The sequence below is a fragment of the Carex rostrata genome, chromosome 25 (assembly GCF_964058835.1).
Source record: "Carex rostrata chromosome 25, lpCarRost1.2, whole genome shotgun sequence".
NCBI lineage: Eukaryota > Viridiplantae > Streptophyta > Magnoliopsida > Poales > Cyperaceae > Carex > Carex rostrata.
Genome location: NC_135942.1, coordinates 1,399,501 through 1,422,301, shown reverse-complemented (window position 1 = coordinate 1,422,301; position 22,801 = coordinate 1,399,501). Strand labels below are relative to the sequence as shown.

The window sequence follows — 22,801 nt, the reverse complement described above, 5'->3', positions numbered from 1 at the left end:
TTGATAGCTTTCGCTATATTTTTTTTTTTTTACCCTTTCCGCTATGACACAATAATCGCTATTTAAAACCTTGATAAATATGAAATACATAAATTTAAGGTTCTTGCAGGGTATACATGAAATTTTCCCTTGTATTAATAGCTTCTTTCGGTGGTCAGATTTATTCAACAGTACACAAGTAAAATGAAGGAATAATACCTCGGATCAAGCTACAAGAACAAGCATCAATATAAGATTACAATGCTTCCAGCAGATTACTATATATTTCACATAATAAAGCGATAAAAAATAACCACGCACACCCGAAAAAAAATCTGAATAAGAACGAAATAATGCAGACTATACAATTCATCTATTTTGATAAAAAATGATCCTACCCAGAGATTTAACAAGCTAAGAGTCGATAAAATTAAGTACCAGGCCTTTTGTAAGTGCATCAATCGGACGAAACGGGAAATTGAGTTCCGTCCCTCAGATGGCTCATAGATGTTGGGAAAAACCATTTTAATATATTTGGGCCAAGGACCTGTTTGTCAATATAATAAAAAAAAACAAAATTTTGCATAAATAAATCATTGGTTAGTTATACAAATCTAATCTTTACGTATTTGATGGCTGACATTCAAAGGAGAGTAATCTTATCAGGGTTCTCTGAATACATTTGATAAGTTGTCATATGTGAAAATTTCAGGCATTTTTACCAAACAGCAGACCAGAAAATGAATTCATCCTCCCCGGTACTGGACAAGGGAATCTTTTAGAATTAGTAGATCCAGACCATTCTTTTAACTTTGCACGAATCTTAAAGGGGACCCCCTACAGGCAAAGAGGCACCGGATTGAGTTAGGCCCAGCTGGGAGTTAATCTGGGCCGTAAAGTTGTGGGCCCCAGCGTCCAATACCTGAGAGGATACTTGTCCCCAGAAAATAGCATCTTGAAGTGCACTTGTAAGCTATGGGTGGGATTCACCATACCACACAGAAGAGTGGTACCATAATAAACTGTTTAAATTATTAGACTAAAATTTTAAGGTAGAATTTGTACCTGACTAATGTTATTACATACGCCAATATCAAATCGATGCCTATACTTCTGACCACTCTTTTCTGCAAGCCACTTATCTCTTAAAAACGCACGGAACTGACAAAGGTAAGGAAACAGTAATATAAGTACCAAAAAAAAATTAGATAATCAACAAAGCAAGAGAGAGAGGGAAAGAGAGATGAACCTCAATTGTAGTCATGTTCTTAGTCAATAGATAGATATGCCAACCTAATAGAGTGCTCATGGTCAAGCTCAAGAAAAAAAGGAAGCAACCTGATAGAACCTGCCCAGTATATATGTTAGTAAATTCATTGCTTTGTGAATATTAAATTCAGTACTATCTAGAATTAGAAGTACCAACCCATATAACGACCTCATAACACTTCATGATAATTTGATATGAGCCAGTAATTACAGACAAAAGAAAAAAGAGCATGCTTACATAGAAGAGTGCAGTAGAACGCACACTGAAATCATGATTCGTCTGAAATAGGTCACAGAAAAATATCACCTGATCACAGAGAAGAATAAATTTTAAAATAGACAATTCATGAGCGAGCGAAAAGAAAAAAGATTTAACTTGTAATCTTACTGTTGAGTATAAGGATCCAATAGCTGCATGCAAAATGAAGACTAAAAATGGTTTGTAATTTGAGTATCCCACACAGTTGTTCATCCACAAACAGTGATGATCCTGGAAAATAAAGTATAATGTTTTACTTACATTTGATAACAATAGGCAATAATTGGGGATGGAGTAATTCAATAGTTGCCCTGAACATTATGCATACACAACCGTTAAAATAAAGAGAAAGAAGGGATGTGATACACGGTACTATATACTGCAATCTTGGTATATATGTATTTTCCTTTTACAATTGGTGACCAGTATGCTTTATGTTAGGTGCGCTGGTAGTTGTAATATGGTAGCTTCAAGCTTGTATGGGCTCAGTATGCCACTTATTTCCGCTTTATCATGGTATGAAAAAAACATGTAGGGGTGGTTTGGTACCATTTCCATATGATCTGGTTTCTTAAATAGATATCAGTGGGAGTATTCCCACTTTTACCAATAATAATAAAAAAAAAAAAAATTGGTGACCAGAACAATACTACCAGCAGGGACAAATTTCTACACCAAATTAATTATCTCTATTATCATTTTCTTTAACAAATCATCCTACCATTTTTAAAACGCATCTCTTACAAACCCTGCAATGGTGAGACCGAGGAGGCTTATATGCATCACACTTCTCACAGGACCTTGACTTCGTAACCTGTCAATTATATATAAGTGAGATCAATTTAATTTACAAGTACACTCTATTAATGGTGAAAGGCTGATTTGCATAATAACTACAAATATTACTGTAAATTTGGTACTTGGATGATCTTGACATCAGTACTCTTAAACGGAGTAGAACTAGGGTGTTCTTAAGCTCACCAAGCACTTAGTGAGCTTAATTCAAAAACCTATCGAATTGATATCAAGCGACAAATCCAAACAGTTGAAACCGATATACTAACGAGTGAAGCATTTACATGTAAAATTTATAAATTTTTTAATATAATTTAGTATAAAGTCAAGCGGTAAAAAAAAGGGTTTATTAAGCTAACTTTAATACACTCATTTTTCATCATCTTTGACCGCTTGATTTAATACTAAATTAACTCGAGAATTTATAGATTTTACATGTAAACTCATCAGTCGTCAAGTAGCCCAGTTTCAATGGTTTGGATTCATCGCTTGAAGTCAAGCCGATAGACTTTGGAGTTAAGCTCACCAAGAGGCTTGAGCTTAAGAACACCCTAGTTCTACTCTTAAATTATATAGTTTGGAATTGATTATTTTTCAGCAAATCAAACCCCAAAAGTCTCTGGTATGATTTGGGTTAAAACATGCAAAATACAACTTTCCGGTTTCAGCTTTCTAAAAGATTCCCTTATAGTTTTAGGTAGAGATTTGGAACGGAAACCATTTTTTAATTATCTTTTTGTTTCATTGTTTTGTATGTTCAATTGAACTGCAAAGATTACTAGGTTAATTTCGGTTAAATTGAGTATAAATTAATGCATAATTACAGAACACAATAGTCCAATCGAGGCTTGGTTGGGATGAGTTATGCAAAATTTTAAAAATTGTTACCATTCTGATGAGACTGTACTGGTAGCAATCCCCTGAAATTCACATACTTGTTGAAAAGTTTGCATATAAACTGAGATTTAATTGCTTGTTCTAAAAATTTCACTAATAATTCATGCATTTATAAACAAGCTATTGTTGAAATGCCAGGTCTTGTAAAATTGCCCTTTCAAACTCGACCATCTTTTTTATTTTCGAAAGAATGGGTGGGATAGCCCATTTTCATTGCTGAAAATTTTAAATTACAAACTTTGACCTGAACCTCAAACCCTGAATAACGGCACAGCTGCCTAATTTCTATATTCCTTTACTACCTAGATAAAAGCAACTTTCTTTGAACTAAAACACTCAGTACTGGTACCATTATGCTATACCAGTACAGTGACCTATGCACTCTTATTACATTCAGATTTCTGTAACCATGCAGAAAGTTTTCAAATTTACCAAAATTTGAATATAGATGGGACTACCAGACAAACTCTGAAAGCATGGCCCTGTATGGTAGACATAAAAAGTAGTATAAATCTATATAAAGGTGATGTGCATAAGTTAAGATACTAAATTTTACTACCTCCTTTTGCGGATTCTCTGCATCAGGTCCATAGTTGACGGGCACAGAACCCGGATCCGATACTGCGGCCACAAAGAAGGAGATAGAGCACATAAAGGTAATCCATGTAAATACGCCGGCATGCAGGAGGCCTTGATCGGACTGGACACCTCCGGCGATCCAGTGGTCTAGGAACACAAACACGGTCGCGTAGTAATCGAATCCCATCGCTACGACCACCGCCAGTACCGGAAGGAACTGGAGGAGTCCATTGCCTCCGCCTCCTTTCCTTTTCCTCCTACCCATTATATATCTCTCTCGCTCGCTCCCCCTTCGGACGGGAGAGCTCAGAACTGGGAAATCTGTGCGCGGGCGAGAAGGTTAGCCGGGCCCGGGTAGGCAAGAAATCGCATTAGATCTCACCGACAGGTAGGACCCACCTGGTATTTCAATGTTGCGACCTTTCAGGCGACAGTGGTGTTGCAACTACCCTAGTCCTGATACGCAAACCTACAAAATTTTTAGGTAAATTAATGGCGGTAATTAACAAAAAATAATAAATTTGGGCTTATTATATAAATTTAATTATATAATATACACTCTGGGAAATTAAAATGACTCGTGTATTTCATTCTTCATTTTCATATCTTTCATTTTTGTTTTCTAAATTTAAATAATTGATCTGAAACAATCAATATAATTTCGGGAGCAAAGTTAGGGTGTGTTTTATATATTCATTTTCTTATATTTCTTTGAATGCTTGACCTTGTAGCAAATAAATTCAAAACTTTTAAAACTTTACATGTACATGCATTATTCATGGAGTAACATAGATTTCAACTGTTTGGATTCGTCGTTTGAAGCCGATTCAATATACTTTTTGAGTTGTGCTCATCAAATCCTTTTGGTGAGTACATCACATCCTAACTTTGCTCTAATTTCAGTATTAAACTATTTCTGAAGATGAAATTTTATAATTTTTGAAAAACTTTTTATTATTTATTTAAATAGATACAAAATCACTATTAAAAATCATATTAAACAATTTAAATCAACTATTTAAATTTTATAAACAAATTATTAATCTGTGGCACGAACAAATACGTGTTATGCATAGACTGTCAACACATCACCATACCTGATAGTCTGATACCTACATGTGAAAAACATGCTGCCTTCAGGTGGCAATGTCTACAAAAATTCTAGATTCAACAGGAAAAAATTAAGCCGCCGGCCCGCCGTACAGCAATTTAGACCGCCATTTATTACAAATCGACGCATACTATTCACCAATAGCAGTTTGTTTATTTAAGTGTTTTTTTTTTTCTTAAATCAATGAAATAGTTTATTCGCTTATTGTGATGCTCCCTTTGGGAGATTGTAAATAACCTTTTTTTTATTAATACATTGTCAGAAGACTTTTTGCCAACTGACTTTAACAAAAAAAAAAAAAAGAATAGTTTAGCAATAAATTTTCCATTTTGTTTATATTTTCCAAATTTTTGGCCTCTCTAAAACTTTTTGCTTATTATTTTTATTTTTAAAACATATTAATTTATGCATCTGTATTAATTCTAATTCTTTATTGTGCTTGTTATGTTTATCTTTTTATGCATAAAATAAATTATTGAAATAAAAGTTTCTCTTGATTAAAATATTTCGAGTTATTTTACGGTTTATTATTACACGTTTATTAGAGTAATTTTTAATAAAATGTTCTTACATATTTATTTCTAAATTACTTTTCAAATGTTTAATTTTTTATGTAATATTTTGTTGATTATATGTTATTTTACAGAAAGGTTTTATTATTATAATAAAAATAGAATCTGACTCTTATGTTATTGGTGGCTTTTTAGTCTAAGTGTTCCTAATTTCAAAAACTATTTGATAGATTTCAAATGACGAATTCAAATTGTTTAAACTGAACTACTTCACGTGTAATGTATTTACATACAAAATTTATAAATTTTTAATAACATCTAATATCATGTCAAGCGGTCAAACAAAAAAAAAGCTTTTAAGTTAATTTTAGTGTATATTTTCATATTTTTTGTAATTGCTTGATTTTATACTATTTATCATAAAAAAATTTATAAATTTTGCATATAAATACATCACTCATAAAATATATTGAATTTCAAACGGTTTGAATTTGTTATTTCCTCTCAAATATATTCTGAAGACGAATGACACTTAAATTTTGAAATGTCAGCGATGACATATAGTCAAACTCATAAAAATCTACATTATAAAAAAAAAAGTTTAAAAAAATTTCTGCTATTTCAATTGAACAGCGTTACCAACTAAATGCAGCCGAAGCAGTAGTTGTGTTTGTATACGAAACAAATTCATTACTTTGACGGGCAATATATACAGAAAATTCCGACAGAAAAGGAATTCTTATCATCTAAGGTAACATAATATTTATGTTTAGATCCGTACCGTCCGATTATAATCAGCACGGATATCGAAGTATCCGTACATTCTACTCGGACCGGATTATGATCAGACACTCTCGGTCTACACATAAATATTATGTTACCTCAGAGGATATGGAAGGAGGGAAGCACAAATAAGAACAACAGCACGCCAAACCAGACCATTAACACTTCGCAATGTCCGACTCTCTAGTGGCCGTTAAAACTCCCCGGCTTCTCCATTTCCGACCGCACTTCTCCATCTCCAGTTCTCCTTCCTACTCTTCCTCTCATCTCCTCAAATCCAGCACTTCCTCCTTGCGCTTCTATAATGTCTCGATCCGCTCGTCTGGAGCTTCGAAAAAGCATCTCTCCGTTTCCGCGATAGCGCAGGGCGAACTGGAGGAGCCCAGTTCGATTGAGCTCGTGCAGATGACGTGCGAACAGCAGTTCGATGAGGTCCTTGCTGAGGCAGAGAAGCTCAAGGAATCTGTTATCATGCTATGGTTTGATCCCTCTTCGCTCTCTCTTTGATTTCATTATTAAGTTTTGTTGCAATAGATGCTTGGACGGAGGATATTTGGTTCATTAATCTTTTAGTCTCTACACAAATGCCTGCCCAGCCATAAGTTCGCTAATTTTCCGTAGTACCAGCCAGTTTTGAACCACGCGGTAACCTTTATGAACACAACAACAATTCTAAAGGTTCAAATTCCTTCTTTTATATTTTTTTTCACTATTGGATGATACCGAGTCTTGATTAGATTCTGAGCTTGTTTTGATTGGTGTTCAGTTCTAGAAACTATTAAGTATTAAATTATGTGTGTTGGTGGTTCTAATTATTTTAAACTTTTGATGTAATCCAGTAATTGTTTTTGATGTAATCCAGTAGTTGTTTTTGATGTAATCCAGTAGACATTGTAACTGTGTTACCATTTTGGTACCAGCACGCTATTTTTTATTTCAATGGAAATTGGTGGGTGTTACTCACTTGAATAAAAATAAATAAATAAATTATTACTATCAATTGTTTTTTTTATAGGATGGCATATTGGTGTAGAAAGTGTATATACCTGAAACCAAAGTTGGAGAAATTGGCAGCTGAGTACTATCCAAGGTAAGAGAAATTGACTTATTATTCTTTGTTTTCACCATTATTCTAATCCGATGTACACACTGCCATAGCCTTGCTCAAATTAAGCAGCTCACTTATCTGAGAAATTTGTTGAACTATTCTTAGTTGACATCCAGTTAGAATAGGGGCGTACCTAGGAATCCTGTCAAGGGTAGGCAAAAAATAAGTTGGGCTGGGAAAAAATATCGGGCTCCAACAGGGATAGGCAAACTTGTTCATCCGGGGAGACAATAGCCCAAAAAAATAGATGGGCTAATTTTTCTTTCTCATAATCCAGGTGCCTATCCCTGGGCTTATCTGGGTCCGCCGTGAGTTAGAACTAATTTAGGTGTAATTGAAAATTTGATATGCAGAGTTCGGTTCTACTGTATTGATGTCAACTTAGTTCCACAGAGCCTTCTGAACCGTGCCGGAGTAATTGTAAGTCAAAACATTTGCTCAGTATATATTAATATGGTTAACAGCAATTAATTGTTAAGCATAGTTGTCTTTGATTATAAATCTCAGTAGCTATGGATTGGGGGCCAGTGGCAGCATATGTGTGATCTATAGCTGTAACTGCTTTTTTAAACTTGCACCCTAATACCATTTTAAAACTTTCTCCTTGCCACTATTATTCATTTATCTATTTAATTATTCATTTTGTTTTGCCAATATCCACAAATTGTTATTTTCCTGGCTGCAAGGACAACTCTTATCTCTCTTTTTTTGCTGCTAAGCTTTAGTGGGTAATAAGAAATGGTTCGAAGAGCAACCTGTTACTGTTACAGCTTAAAAAGAAAAAATTCCTTCTATAGTTGACTATAATAACCATTCGTTCTTTTTGTTATGATTTTTTTTTAGCAACATAAACTAGCTTGGTTTAGGAATGCTGATTTTTTCTCCTTTTTTTTTTAATCTTTTATGGATTTGGTGCACAACATGACCAGAAGATGCCGACAATACAGGTAAGCTTCTTCGTTTTGTAGTTCTACTGTAACATATATTAGGTTCTTTTCCAAATCAAAACCAAGGGTTGCCCGGTATATGCAAATATGGAGTGGATTTATTCATTAATAGAACATACCGTTGAAATGCTACAAGTTGGAAGATAATCATCATAGACTGCACATTTAAAACTCCAATTCTGAACCTGCTTTTGTTTTAACTTAGACTTCTCTGTAGAATGTAAAATGTTCTAAACGGAATATTGGCAAAACTTTCTAGATTTTCTGAAATGCAGCCTTTTTATCCATATGCTGCAAACACAAAGAGCATTGCTGTTATCTGCAAATATGGAAAAACATTAGGTGCATTTTGTAAATAAAAGATTTATCTCATTGCTTTTCTCAGCTTTCTGATAAATTGATTTGTACTTTTTAGCTATGGTGCAACCGAAAGATGCAAGGGGAGGTAATTGGTGGTCATACTGCATGGTTGGTCATTGAGGATATTAGAAGGATGATCGATAATGAAGAAGTTTGAATTGACATTGATTTTAGCTTAGGAAAAGGAATATAACTAAAGGAAGATACCACCCTCATTCTTTTCTTTTTTTTTAATAAGATCGAGAATTGATCTGTTAAGGAAAGAGCAGCGGAGGGGGTAGTTTTAACATTTCTTGAAGAATAATATAAGATTTGGAAGATATTTTCCATGTATGTAGCCTTGTAGAGGTAATTGAGATGCTTTCTATGTGCACAATCATGTTTCATAATTTGCAGAGACAGAAAAATTAGAAGTTTTGTAGGGGGTACAAATGAAATTATCCCTTTACTTTTGACCAATTGATCTACCACTAACATGTCTTCTTGGTATTTGCTGATTTTTCCTTTGATTTTGTATTTCAATTTTGCATCTTATTTGGTAGAGTTGCTTAAGTTACTTTATGAAACCTTACCTGGTTACTTGGTTCTTGATTCCCTATAATTATGAGTCAATTCATGAATTTTCCTGAATTTCATTTTTTGGTGTGACATGTTTATTTCTAATCTATTGCGGTTTATGTGTTAAATGTGTAATTAGTTACAGGCATGGTGATTGCAATGGCAATAGGAGAATTACTCTTTTGTCAGTACTCAGTAGAGATGTTAAGACGTTACATGCTAACTGTGGTGAGTGTCTCACTACCTAGTCAATAGAGAATTATGCACAGATCCTTATTGACATGAAACAGGTGTGTTTCTCTACAAGTGTCAATATTAGAAAAGCATAGCATTTTACAAAAACTAAAGTGCTTGCTTTCAAAAGGGATATGATTCATTGCCTCTGTTTTAACTTTAAAAGCTTGACATTATAATCTAAAGATGGAATGAATTTCTACCCTTTTATGATCTTGGAAGAGAAATAGATCATGTAGCTGTTCCTTTGGTTAGTACTAGATCGGGATGCTACAGTGGTGTGGATAAAAGATATTGACAGTGTTTTTTTTTTTACTTAATGCAATACACGAACAATAGAATCAAAATGAAGAAGCATATGACTTGTGTGCTGCAGTGACGCGGCTTGGCAGTTTGTAGCTCCTGCATATTATCACGTTTTTACAGTAATCGATTAGATAATACGAGAAGAGGTAAAGAGAAATTAATAATGGTAAGGTAAATTCATAACTAGTTAGTCAGTAGAAGGATAATCAACTCTTTCATGAAGCTTTCTATCTTGCAAGTTACCTTGAACCATCAGAGAAAAGCAAATACCAAATAATGTATTTTCTCGATGTACTTCAAATCACAAAATATTTATTACACTAATAGAGAATTGACATTTTTTCATGCATAAGGCCACAAGTAATTAATGGTTTGAGCAGGGTACTGATAATATTTAAGCAAAACATATATATTTACGTTTGATTATATGTCTTGATGTCTTTGATTCCATCTGGATATAGTTGTATAAAACTTGATAAACGTTGGAGATTACTTGAACATTTTGATCCGCTCATTAGTTTGATATGCAGGTTAATCTACTGGTTTATTTTAAAAAAAAAATTTCATGAAATTGTTTGTCTTAAATATTTGTATAAGCATATTGTTTTGAGTTCAATAAACCAAAAATACAACAATTTCACCCTTGTTTGGTTGTGTAAGTGAAAAAGAAAAGAAAAGTATATCATGGGGTATTTTTCTATTAGAAGAATACAAACGATGAAGATGACATGAAGATATCAATAACGATGATGATCATCATCATCACCACCATGGCACCATCACAACAATAATAACAACATCAAACACCAACAATAGCAAATCTAAACTTTGGTAAGCATCAGCGTGGCGTGCTAACGGGCTAACATATTGGCATATTGTGTTTGGCCTTTTTCCGCATTAGGCTCGGACATTTTTCTGCATTGAACTTCTAGAAAATCGACTAAGTCCTCAGTGCGGGTGGTTCATCTGCACTGTGCTCGGACTTTTTCCTGAAGTTCCCAAAAAATTGGCTAAGTACTGAGTGCGTCCGCACTCAGATCCAGTGCGGGTGAGCCACCCGCACTGGGCTCCCAAAAGGCAGTTTTCTCAATTGCAAATTTCAGAATCAGTCCATCAATAATTTGATCTTTGTCCAAATTGTTCTACACACTTATGGACCACATCCTATTGAATACATTGATTGTCTAATATCTTAAATCCATATTATATCACTTTAATTGTGACAACAATATATGACAATAAACAATTCATAATTATATCACATATATGCTCAACGTTGGATTAAGATCCAACATATTGCATTCGCATTCATGAGATATCTTAAATTTTGAATTATTCTGTGAAAATTTTAGACCGTTTAGATTTTACTGTGCGAATCTTAAAACAATCATTAAGACCGATGTGTGGATATTCGGCAACTCCTTCTTAAGATTAAGACCTTAATACTTCTTAATCTGAATAAAGTGAGGATTTAACTTTTATTATTTTTACCTGAATTATTTAGCTTGAGCCCTTCTTGCTTCAAATTTTAAAGTACCATTTCTATTGAATTATAAGTATCCTTGGCATTTTTTCTTGCTCTTTTTAGCTCCTTTTCTTAATCCGACTCGTACTTTTTAGCTCTACTTAAAATTTAATCCCATCTATTGTGCCAAAACAATTCTATTAAGCACCAAATTGGATATAAATCCGCTTTACATAAACTGAAATTTTCAATTATCTCACAAGATACAGATTTGAACATATTAACAGTGCTATTATAATGCAACACATATATAATATAATTAAAATAAATAAAAAATCATGTAATTGTGCATTACACGAAGCCAAAAATAACAATGTCAATATATATATTTTTAAAACCTTCACAAAAAATGCGAAGTCGTGAGAAAGAATCGAACTCTCAATTTTTAACCAACAATTTTAGAATTTTTCTCCTTACATTCTTTCTCATATGTCTGTCTATCACATGATCCTAATTATCCTCGCCGACCTTCTTCCTTCTCAATCCATAAATAATATCACAGAATATAAAAAGACTTAAACAATTAATTATCTTTAACAACCATAAAAAAGTATTTAAATTTAAAAGCTAACGTTATAAACGTAATTTATATTGTCTGTTGTCTACAAATTTTGATAAGTTTTAATACGTCTTATGATCTATCGATTGATATTAATAGATATGATTTTTTATATATTTTGCCAAAGGATACTAAATTATATAGAATATAAGTAAATAGCCCATCTTCGTTTTCAATGTATTGCATGGTTGACAAGAAAATCTAATTTGGTCTTTCGCATAAGACATGTTTAACTGATATCTAAATTACAAACTAAGAAATTTAAGTTTCAGTTAAACCGTCAAATGTAAATAAGTTAGACCGGCCCAAAAATGAGATAAGACCAATTTTAGGCCCACCTAACTTTTTTTCCCCGTGAAACCTGCTATCAGTGACTATCTCTCTTTTTCTTTTCTTTTTTTTCTATTGTCTTTTTCCTTCCCTCTCTTGCTTAACAGTTATTTATACTCACTTTGAGTAAGGCTACGGTGATTTAGGTTGCATAGAGGTCTACGGTGCTATAGCTCAATATTTGAGTTTTCAAAATTTTAACAGTTGATCTGAACCGTTCATCTTGTTCTCCATATTAATATGTATTTGAATACCAAATTTTACATTTTTTGAAAAAATTTTACTATTTTTTTAGATAGATAGAAAATCACTTGATCTAAAAAATTCTGCACCATTCAGATATTTGATTTTCTATCTATCTAAAAAAATAGTAAAAAATTTTCAAAAAAATGTAAAATTTGGTATCCAAACGCATATTAATATGGAAAACAAGATGAACGGTTCGAATCAACCGTTAGGATTTTAAAAACTCGAATATTGAGCCGTAGCACTGTAGTCCTCCTGGCAACTCATAGCCCCGTAGCCTTACTCTAATTTTATTCCATCTCGATCTCGATACTTATTCCATTGCAATTATGTTTTCAGTGACTAAATTTTAAAATGTTTTGAAAATTTGATGCTGAACCAAGCTCCTCGAAGGCCTTAACCAAACCATCAACAACAAAAAAACAAAACAATCGCCAACAACTTCTTTTCTATTTTTATTTTAAAAATTGAAACTGTGTATGTAATGTCAATACCACTTATTATTAATTGTAATTAGAGCTGAATTATAATTCGTAATTATGGTCTTAGACTTCCACTAGTAATTTTATTTTGTGAATTAGTTAAATTTTAATTATGGATGAATTTGTTTTATGACCGAATCTTGATATCAAACTTTATTTGCAGTTTTGCTGGATGTATATTAACTCTTTCTCTGTGTGTTTTCATTTATTAAATAATTGTTTATTTTTTTAATATCTAAAAAGAATTGTTTGTACGAGTTAAAAATACCGGTATGATGGTAAAAGTACTGCATCTAATATGTTTTGTATTGATCAAAATTCTATATTAAACTATCTACATCTCATTATGATATTCCAGACTTTATATTTTCTAATTATGATGTATATTAATTATTTTATTTATTGTTTGTTTGTTTTCTAATTATGTAACATCATTATCAATAAGGTTATTCTATTTTAAAATAAGAATTGTAATTAGGTATTGCTTGCAAAGGAGACAAACTCAAATCTATTACTTATTCTTAGAAATTCAATCAAATAAAACCTAACTTCAGCTATAATTTAATTTTAGATCTTAATCAAATATAAATAACCAAACTAAGTTGAAATAATTAGGTTGCTAAAGCTTTACGGTCTTTGACATTTGGTGAACGGGGAGCAGGTGAAATTTTATCTTCAAGAAAATCTCTTTCCAACCTTCCTCTTTCTTTCTTGCGCCACCACCTTCCCTCTTTGCAATCTCCATCTGTCCCCAAAAACAAAACCCTAATTCCTCTAATTAAATACAAACCCAGCTCCGATTTCTCAATCTTATGTCTTATTTTCTCTAGCGGATTCTACTTTTTTCTACTTATCCTTCAATAAAGGTTTGAGAGAATATTGCAATATTTCTTTCTACGCTATTGCTATCTAGCGTTTATTTCTACTAACTTCTTGTTTTTTTGTTCTTGGATTTCTTGTAGGGTTTAAGAGATGTCTACTCCAACTGGACCGGGCGCGAATTTTGACGAACTCGAGAGGGACCTCGAGGCGCTGCTCGGAGAACAGAACAACAACAAATCGTTAGCGTTCGATCTCGATCTGGATGATCTGAACATGTATCGAAGTGGGAGTGCGCCTCCTACCGTGGAGGGTTCCAGAGCTGCCTATGGTAATTTCATGAACCACCGCACTATTCTTGATGGAGGGGATGATGAAGAGCTCATGCGATCACACCCAGCGTATCTCTCCTACTACTACTCAAACGAGAACATAAACCCTAGGCTGCCTACTCCAAATGTTTCTAAAGAGGAGTGGAGAGCTTCGCATAGATTACATGCAGCTGCAGGTGGGGGACCTGTTAGTGGCATCTCTGCTGGCACTGGTACTGGCACTGTCACTGGCACACACATATATGGTGGAATTGGAGATAGGAGAAGCAGTGTTAGTAACAGAGAGAATAGTTCACTCTTTTCTGCACAACCGGGAATTGGGTCAAACCGGGTAATGGGGGTACAGGATGTCGGGTCGGTTGGGTCGAGAAGGAAGAGCTTTGCGGACGCTGTACAGGTTCGCTGAATTTGTTTATTACTTTGATTTGTTATGATTTGATTGGATTTAATTTTTTCAGCTTAAACCTTTCTTTAGGTTATTGATAGGAGGTGGTTAGAAATCTATTCTGGTAGCTTTTGGTGTTTACCAAGTTTGACCGAGAAGTTACTATAACTAGTTCCCTTTACTACTACAAATTCCTTGACAGCTCAACTAAATATATGGTCTTCTGAGTGTATGTTTAGCAGTTTAGTGATGATTTAAATTGAATATTTTTCTTAATTTAAATCACCTTTAATTTTTAAAATAAACACATCTAATTACTGTATAGATAAAGTTAAGGTGGAAGAGGTATTAACTGTGTGAGGCAATGAAACTAAAACTTTGTAGTGCTCACTTATCATGAAAATCAATGTGAGTGTAGACAATATTATAATCTAGTTGGTGGGTAAAGGAGCATTCTCTTCTTAAATTCTGATTTGAGAACATGATACTACCTTGTTGGGTTCTGTGAGTGTGTGTGCTATTCTACTATCTATACTGTGTCCATCTATTCTTGTGCAAGAAAGTAACCGTATGATTAATTTGTTTTTAATAATATAAAGCGGAAGCTTACAATTTGTATTCATGCTACTTATGTGGTGTTGTTGATTTCGTGTCTGGCACCTCATTGGTTATCTTAGTATCCTAATTTTTGTCGTATCTGATGTCGTTTTCAATAGAAAGTCTCCTTCTATTTTTGTATGTACTCGCCTCAGACTTCCTATATAACACTTTAATCATTTTATCTAGTAGACATGCATTATTTTTCTTTTTGGGACAATTGAGAGAATCTGTTTTTATTGGTAGAATGTTCTATTAGCACTTTGAGATCCAGTTGCTTTTTGTTGCTCTAATACAGATCCGTTTTTCAGGTAAACTTGACCCTACCTTCCGTAACCGGGCATCATTCCCTTTCCGGGTCCGAACAGCTGAATGATTTGCAACCTGGTCCCACTTCCCCTACCCTCGCGAGGGTCCGCAGTCTTGGTGCATCTGCCGCACACTCTGTCACTGGTTCAGGCCTCTCCCGGAACGGCACTCCCGAACCGCAAATGATACGTAGGACCCCCAGTCCCCTCCCTCCCGTAGGTGTGAGAATGAGCAACACTGAAGGTGGGTCCCATGACTTGTCAGGTGAGATTTTGTCAGCTATGGCTAACTTGAAGGTTGGGTATGGAGGCAGTGACGAGGACCTATTGAGGAATTCCCATCTGGGACCATCTGTGGATGCTTACAGGAGAATGTCTTCCCGCGGATCCCGTGTAGCGAATGGGGTAGGGGTCCACCAGTTCCCCAATGGGGATCATTCAGGTCTCGAGTTACCAGGACTTGGTTTGACAGGAAGGAACAGTGATTATGCTGCTCAGTTGTTGACTAGTCAACTTGGCTCAGGTTATCTCTCTCTCTCACACACACACGCACGCGTATGCAAGCATATCAAGTTCTTAATTCGTTCTCCTAGACAAAGCTACCCGTATCTCTCCTTAATAAATGTCCCAAATTTTAATCCATTAATCCTCGTGTATTGTGCAATTTATTCTGAGTGCAGTATACTTAGTTTAGATAGCAGGTGAACCACAAGTCAATGCTTTGTAATTGTCTAATAAAAATTTCATTTATGGTTATTTGGCAGTAATTTGGCACTGCTGTAGCCAGTTTACTCTTTTTTGTATTGTTTATGCTAATTTCCTTGCGTAGGAACTAAACACAAGCAAGAAAGCTAAAACAAAAGAAAAGGTTCTTCTTCAGTATGCTATAAAGTTAAGATTACTCTTCATACTCTGCATTTTTTCCTCAGGTGGGGTTGAAGGAGAATACCTAAAACTCACAAGAAACCAAGCTGGATCGGGCTACAATACACCAATTGTTGATTCAGGCTACAATACACCAATTGTTGATTCGGGCTACAACCTATATCCTCATACACTCACTGATTCTGCATTGAATGCCTCTCCAAGTGCTGACCCTTACATGTCCAGAAACTACTTGGGCTCTTCCCAAATCAACCTCCTCACCCCAGAATACCAAAAAGCATACATCAGTGCCTTAATCGCGCAACAGAAGCAACAGTACAATTCGGGAACACAATATTTCACCAAATCTTATAGCAGCTTGAATCGTGGTGCCTATGGAGGTATGCCATATACTACAGAAAGCCAGCTGCCGGGATCCTTTGTGAATTCTTTGACAGCTCAATCCCGTGCAAGGCAGAGTGAGAGGATGACGCGTGCAGCCTCCCTGAGGTCTTTCGGTTCTGATCATAGTGGTTTTGGGGATGACAGTGGTTACGTGTTATCTCTGCTGGAGGATTTCAAGAGTAGTAAGGCCAAGTTTGAGTTGCCAGATATTGTTGGCCATGTTGTTGAGTTCAGGTAAGGTTGATATTGTTATATTCATCATGCTCGTTTAAAATTATAGAAAGCAACCTGGTTATTTAAAATGCACTTATAATCTCTCTCTAATTTCTCTAGCATGACTCATCAAAAAGATTGAATTGTCATATTTCAAAAATAGCCCCCACTTCCTAAATTTCTATATTAAAATTCTTCCATAATCTCTCTTCAATGAAAAGTCAGTGAAAAAGTGTACCAGTTCAGCTGTTATTGTAATTAATGCCAGAATATCTGAGAGGAGATTTTACTTGCATCACAACTTTCTTTTTCTTATGTGATGCAGCTCTGATCAGTATGGCAGTCGGTTTATACAACAGAAGCTGGAGACAGCTACAGAGGATGAGAAAAACAAGATATTCCCAGAGATTCTCCCTAATGCTCGTGCTTTGATGACTGATGTATTTGGAAATTATGTCATACAAAAGGTTAGCTATATGTTCTTTAATGAATGACCTTTGATGGGATACATTAATTGCATGGAAGCAACAAGTGTTTTTCTAGAATGAAGTCCAAAGCTTTGCTTTCAAATTTCCCCTTTTTGCCTCCAATAGGAGAGCTGATTTTGACAGTTCCTCTCCTATGGCACAAAATCTCCTTTTTAAGAGCTAACAATTTAATTGCCTTGGATGAACGATGATATATTTCATTTTTCGATTTGGCAGTTCTTTGAGTATGGAACGCCAAAACAGAGAAAGCTACTAGCTACTCATCTAAAGGGACATGTTTTACAGCTAAGCCTACAGATGTATGGCTGTAGAGTTATTCAAAAGGTTTGCTTTTGTCTTTGATTGTTCTCCTTCAATAGCACTATTACTTGTACCACCTCCTTGTTAGTTAATATAATTATAAGCCACAGGCACATAGATTCTCGTGAACCTACACACTTGTTGGTGATGCATTCCTAAGGGAAATATGTTGATATTTAAATGCAAGTTCGGATATATGCTAAAATTGTTTGTTGATAGTGAAAATAAATATGTATTTTTGTTTTGTTTATCTGGTTCTAATATAAAGCGAGCTGTATTTTTTGTTTCCATTAATGTTCCCTTGAAATGTCTTTAGTAGCTGGTAACAGTTGTGAAAAAGAATGATCTAAAATGAATACCATGCTAAGTCACGAGTAATAGTAACAAAAGGCAATATAACAATACAGGCATTAGAGGTGGTAGATGTTGATCAGCAAACACAGATGGTGCAAGAGCTGGACGGGTCAATAATGCGATGTGTCAGGGACCAGAATGGGAACCATGTGATACAGAAATGCATAGAGTGTGTCCCCCAAAACCAGATTCACTTTATCATCTCCTCTTTTTTTGGTCATGTTGTTGAACTCTCTATGCACCCCTATGGTTGCCGTGTCATTCAGGTATGCCTCATTGCACTCCTCTCACTTCAAAAATTATTTTTGACAAAGCAGTTTGCTGTTGTATTTGGTACTTATGATCTACTTCCTAGAAAATAGAAAAACTTGTCCAGTGAAATTAAAAAAATAAAGGAATGGATTTAAGAGTTGTAGTGACAGCTCTCATAGAAAATGACAGTAAGCTTAGGTTAAATAGAAAATATTTAAGTTACACAATAATGGATAATTATGTATTTTGATTATACATTAGGATATCTTTTTTTTCATAAAAATAGAAAAGACTTTGTATGTCAGATTTATCCTTGAGGCTTTCCACGAGGAATTCTATATAGTATTAAGCACTTCCTTTTTTGTATTGGTTTATCAATAGCCTTATATTAGTTATTAGTAAGATTATTGTTGATAGAAATTAAATACAATATGTCCTAAAATATATATTATAGAAATATAGTAACATATTTTTTTATAAATATATAAAAATACAAATTTTATTTCTTTAGATAAAAAAGCTCAAGAATTTTTTGCTGGTAGTTTGCTTGTCAGTCTGGTGTGAGTATGCACTGGTCTCTTTTAAGTACCTGTGATATGGATGTTTGTAGTTTCAAAGCATCTTTTTTGTGTTCATGCCATTGCTAGAGAGATTCAATCGGATAGCAAATCCCTCTTCAACTTTAGGAACATTCTTTATTGTCATTCCTGCTCTTTCATAATTATGTTTCAATATCTAGTATTATTATTGGTTGTTGGTAGTCAGGTTACTCTGGTACAGTTCTGTGATTTGGTTGCATTGCTGTAAATACAGTACCTGTGCAAGGTATTTAATCCTGCTTTAAGTTGTTTCTTTTAACATCATAATGCTTTGCAGAGGGTGTTGGAGTACTGTAATGACCCAGAAACACAGAGTATTATGATGACAGAGATACTGCCATCTGTTTGTTCATTGGCCCTGGATCAATATGGAAATTATGTCATTCAGGTATTAACTTTTTTTGGCCAATTTTTGCCTCTTTTATGCAAGTTAATCCATATTACACTGTAAACCCTGTATAGATGTCCAATCTTATAAATTGAGAGTACATGCGTCCGTTTTAGAAATGAGGGTGAAGAAGCTGTTTTGCAACTGAAACAACTTTGTTGTGTATATTAGCATGTGTTGCAACATGGGAAACCTGAGGAGCGTTCCACAATAATCAAGGAGCTAGCAGGGCAGATTGTGAAAATGAGCCAACACAAATTTGCGTCAAATGTGGTGGAGAAGTGCTTGACTTTTGGCACAGATGATGAGCGCCAGATTCTGATTGATGAGATCCTAGGCACCACCGATGAAAATGAGCCTCTGCAGGTACTTACGATATATTAAATTTCAGTACAATATACTCTTGACCAAGATATATGATCTATTGATTATGGTATTTTACCACCACATCCATTTGGGATGATTAGAAGAAAACTGTCCTAATTATTTTTAAAATTCAAAATTTTCAGGTGATGATGAAAGACCAGTTTGGAAACTATGTGGTGCAGAAGGTGATGGAGACATGCGATGAACAAAATCGAGAGCTGATTATATCACGTATCAAAGTGCACCTGAATGCTCTAAAGAGGTACACTTATGGAAAGCACATCGTGGCCCGTGTTGAGAAGCTTCTTGCTGCTGGAGGTAACATTATTATGAGATGCACCATTTTTTTTTTTTTTTAAGTAGGTGATAATTTCATTGAACACCTTTATGCAGCTCCTGCAAAATGGACTCCTGCTCTTATTTTGTTCATTAATTGTTCCCTATATTAATATATCATTTGCATTACTTTTTCGGTGTGGGGTAGAATGTTTTTGAAATATTCGAATAAAATTGGAGATTGGTCAAAGGACATTTGATTTCTTAAGTGGGGCATGATGACTTGTGTGCTTCTGTTCATTTTTTGCTGGGTTGACAAAGAGTTTTTTTTTTTCCATGATTTGTTGAATCAACTTGGATGTTCTAATATTCAAGTGGCACATGACATTCTGAATTTTCTTTAGTAGATTGGTCATATATTTTTTTTATTCAGAGCTGATAGGAAGGAAGTTTCATGTTTTTCCATTCCTATTTTACTTTGTTGGTTTTTTCATCCTGCTGATTTTTTTTATTTTAATGCAGAGAGGGTCTCTGCTACTGCTCAATGAGAAAGATGGTACTAGAAGTATAACAGCATTGTACAGACAGATAGTAAGAGAGGTTACAAGCTTATCCCATGCTCATTTATTTCAGTGTATAATTTGGAGATGTTGAGCTAATCTCAGGCCTTATTGTAAATAAAGGATCTAGAGGGGTTTCTCCAGAAATAAGAATCTTTTCGCCTATTTTCCTATATGTAAATGTTGTACTTCTTTCCATTTTTAATTCGGAAGGCTCTTTGTTGTCATAGGCGAATCGAGGGAAAGGCAGTAAAGTTTTAGGCTAGAGGTGGTTTTTAAAGCAAAGGCATTTGTAAATTTTCAGCCTCTGTTTTGCAATGCTTATAACTTGTAAAGCTAAGAATTTGTGTTTAGTGACATTTTAATGGCCGTAGCATAATTGTAGTTTTCTTTCTTTTAGCTTCCCTTTGTGCATGTTTTTCAAAGAATGGTAGTTGCACTGTTTTTCTTTTCTGGTCAGTTCCTTGTTCTAAATTGCAAAATAGCAACTGTGGTTAGACCCCTATGCATTTGAAAAACTTTTAAATTTCATTTTAAGAGAACAAGGGGCTCTAGAACAATGCTTGAATCCATATGTATATAAATTTAGAAATCAAAGGGGAAAGTTCTTGAAAAGATCAAAAGATGATTAACTCAACATACCAGTAAGGAGTTCAAAATAGGTATTTCTTTCTGTTAGTAATTTGATTGTGCTTATGGACCAAATATTCTTTGGCAACTTAAAAAGGCAAAGATTGTTTATTTTTATTTTTTTTAATATTTGAGCATCTCAAATCATCTTTGGTGACAGGCACTGGTTTCTAACTAACGACTTTCGTTGTGCTAAGTGCAGTTCTCAAAATAAAATATTGTTCAAAGTTACATTTGTAATTGCATAATCAAATTATTGCTATTATTAAAAAAACGCCGCCCGCACTTTATTTTAAATTTTTCAATGACATATAAAATATGATGCTCCTTTATCTCTTCTATAGAACACATTTTTAGGCGGAGACATGTTATAGGGGGGAACAGCCCAGTCAAAGTCTAGTCGAGAGATAACATAAAATGATAAAACGAATGCACGGCCGTTGAAATTGAAGCAGCGTTGGAATGCGAATTGTGCGATTGGATTTGGACCCCACGTTAGCTTAGGCTTTAAGCGGCATTGAAAAAGACTAATGAAAAAATAAAGATAAAATAATAACCAATCAAATGTTCATGGTGGGCCCATGGCTCGTGCTTTCTCGGTCCTCTTCGATTAAATTAGTATTTATAGTTATCAATATCGACCTTAATTATTGATTAAGAGTAGGGTTAAAAGGCCCATTTTTATAGTGTTCTTTCATGCATTATATTCTTATTTCTGTTTTTAAAGTCTAAATAATTGATCTGAACTGTTTAACATGATCTCCATATTAAAATATGCTTGATATAAAATTTTATATTTATTAATAATTTCTTTTATTAATTTTCTAAATAGATACAAAATTATTGTTTTTGAACGGTACTAAAATGCTAAAGCAAAGCACTTTGCTAGTTAAAACCAAATTGGTCCTCACCCCATTACTAGCCTTCATCGATCATTTATGAAGCAAATTTTTGTTCACCTGTGAGATTAGGAGAGAGACTTGTCTATCTTTCATAATAAAAATAAATATAAAATATACTTCTTTGTTATGCTTTTTTCAGAATTTTTTTTATAAAAATATGCTTGTGTTCAAAATAATCATATAATTATGTCTTATCTATCTCATTTCCGGATTCTGCCTCTGGATTCTGAGCTATTTTGGTGAATCACCAAATTGGCACAATATGTAGAGAAGGGATCAATTGCTTCTTTCCCCCAATTAGAAGTTTCTAGCTTTTTTAGGGAAGTAATCAGATCCCTGGATAAACTATCACATTTTTTGTCATTACTCATTTCTAATTATCTGTTGATTGGGATGTGTTCACATTTGTTCAGTCTATAATTTTATGTCCCCTCAAAGTACCAGTATTTGAAATAGAAATATTGCTAACTTTCTATTATTTTAGGGCCATATTTCAAAAATCCTTAAAAATAATAAAAAAAAAATTGTAAGATAATTAGTATGTATTGAGCAGGGTTCAATTCCTCACATTTTTATCTCTGTTTTTAGTTTTTAAAGTCAAAACAGTTGATCCAAACAGTTCAACATGATCATCATATTAAAATGTGCTTCAAGACCAACTTTTATAGTTTTTGAATTTTTTTTACTAATTTTAGATAGGTGCAAAATTACTATTTTTGAATGGTCCAGAATTTTCAGAAAAATAATAATTTTGTAATCATCTAACAAATAGTAAAAAAATTTTAGAAAAATATATAAAATTTAGCCTCCAAGGCTCCAAGCACACTTTAATATAGAGATTATATTAAACTGTTCAAATTGAATGTTTGAACATTGAAAAAAAAATGTGATATTTGAACCCTACTCATATTAGTATTCTATATT

The 22,801-nt window shown here is 34.0% G+C and overlaps 3 protein-coding genes across 4 annotated transcripts; 2 read left to right on the top strand and 1 right to left on the bottom strand.

Annotated features, from left to right (window-relative positions):
• Window positions 1-212: 212 nt before the first annotated feature.
• Window positions 213-4,237, bottom strand: LOC144543694 (DHHC-type zinc finger family protein). The gene is made up of 7 exons (XM_078292055.1): window positions 3,759-4,237; window positions 2,229-2,321; window positions 1,637-1,738; window positions 1,487-1,555; window positions 1,229-1,327; window positions 1,045-1,140; window positions 213-526 (listed from the first exon to the last, which is right to left on the bottom strand). Exons 1-7 carry the CDS (start codon window positions 4,041-4,043, stop codon window positions 437-439), a joined length of 834 nt encoding a protein of 277 aa, XP_078148181.1. The 5' UTR covers window positions 4,044-4,237; the 3' UTR covers window positions 213-436.
• Window positions 4,238-6,280: 2,043 nt separating this feature from the next.
• Window positions 6,281-9,073, top strand: LOC144543806 (thioredoxin-like 3-2, chloroplastic). Its single transcript, XM_078292213.1, has 5 exons — window positions 6,281-6,663; window positions 7,200-7,274; window positions 7,646-7,712; window positions 8,222-8,239; window positions 8,655-9,073. The coding sequence occupies exons 1-5, from the start codon at window positions 6,356-6,358 to the stop codon at window positions 8,754-8,756; spliced, it is 570 nt and encodes a 189-aa protein (XP_078148339.1). The 5' UTR covers window positions 6,281-6,355; the 3' UTR covers window positions 8,757-9,073.
• Window positions 9,074-13,537: 4,464 nt separating this feature from the next.
• Window positions 13,538-20,742, top strand: LOC144543690 (pumilio homolog 2-like). Of its 2 annotated transcripts, none has more exons than XM_078292047.1 (11): window positions 13,538-13,705; window positions 13,802-14,387; window positions 15,284-15,803; window positions 16,210-16,783; window positions 17,088-17,229; window positions 17,467-17,574; window positions 17,958-18,170; window positions 19,033-19,143; window positions 19,315-19,509; window positions 19,653-19,827; window positions 20,308-20,742. In XM_078292047.1, exons 2-11 carry the CDS (start codon window positions 13,812-13,814, stop codon window positions 20,331-20,333), a joined length of 2,640 nt encoding a protein of 879 aa, XP_078148173.1. In that variant the 5' UTR covers window positions 13,538-13,705; window positions 13,802-13,811; the 3' UTR covers window positions 20,334-20,742. The 2 variants fall into 2 exon arrangements, with proteins under 2 accessions (XP_078148173.1, XP_078148174.1); XM_078292048.1 differs by having other exon boundaries at window positions 13,589-13,705; window positions 13,810-14,387.
• The last annotated feature ends 2,059 nt before the right edge of the window (window positions 20,743-22,801 follow it).

Coding starts and splice junctions, on each gene's coding strand:
- LOC144543694 (XM_078292055.1), bottom strand. CDS start 4,043: ATGGGTAGGAGGAAAAGGAAAGGAGGCGGAGGCAATGGACTCCTCCAG. Junction 2,322..3,758: donor CAGAGAATCCGCAAAAGGAG/GTAGTAAAATTT, acceptor TATAATTGACAG/GTTACGAAGTCAAGGTCCTG. Junction 1,328..1,486: donor GTTCTACTGCACTCTTCTAT/GTAAGCATGCTC, acceptor TATACTGGGCAG/GTTCTATCAGGTTGCTTCCT.
- LOC144543806 (XM_078292213.1), top strand. CDS start 6,356: ATGTCCGACTCTCTAGTGGCCGTTAAAACTCCCCGGCTTCTCCATTTC. Junction 6,664..7,199: donor GAATCTGTTATCATGCTATG/GTTTGATCCCTC, acceptor TTTTTTTTATAG/GATGGCATATTGGTGTAGAA. Junction 7,275..7,645: donor GCAGCTGAGTACTATCCAAG/GTAAGAGAAATT, acceptor TTTGATATGCAG/AGTTCGGTTCTACTGTATTG.
- LOC144543690 (XM_078292047.1), top strand. CDS start 13,812: ATGTCTACTCCAACTGGACCGGGCGCGAATTTTGACGAACTCGAGAGG. Junction 16,784..17,087: donor GGCCATGTTGTTGAGTTCAG/GTAAGGTTGATA, acceptor TATGTGATGCAG/CTCTGATCAGTATGGCAGTC. Junction 18,171..19,032: donor ATGGTTGCCGTGTCATTCAG/GTATGCCTCATT, acceptor AATGCTTTGCAG/AGGGTGTTGGAGTACTGTAA.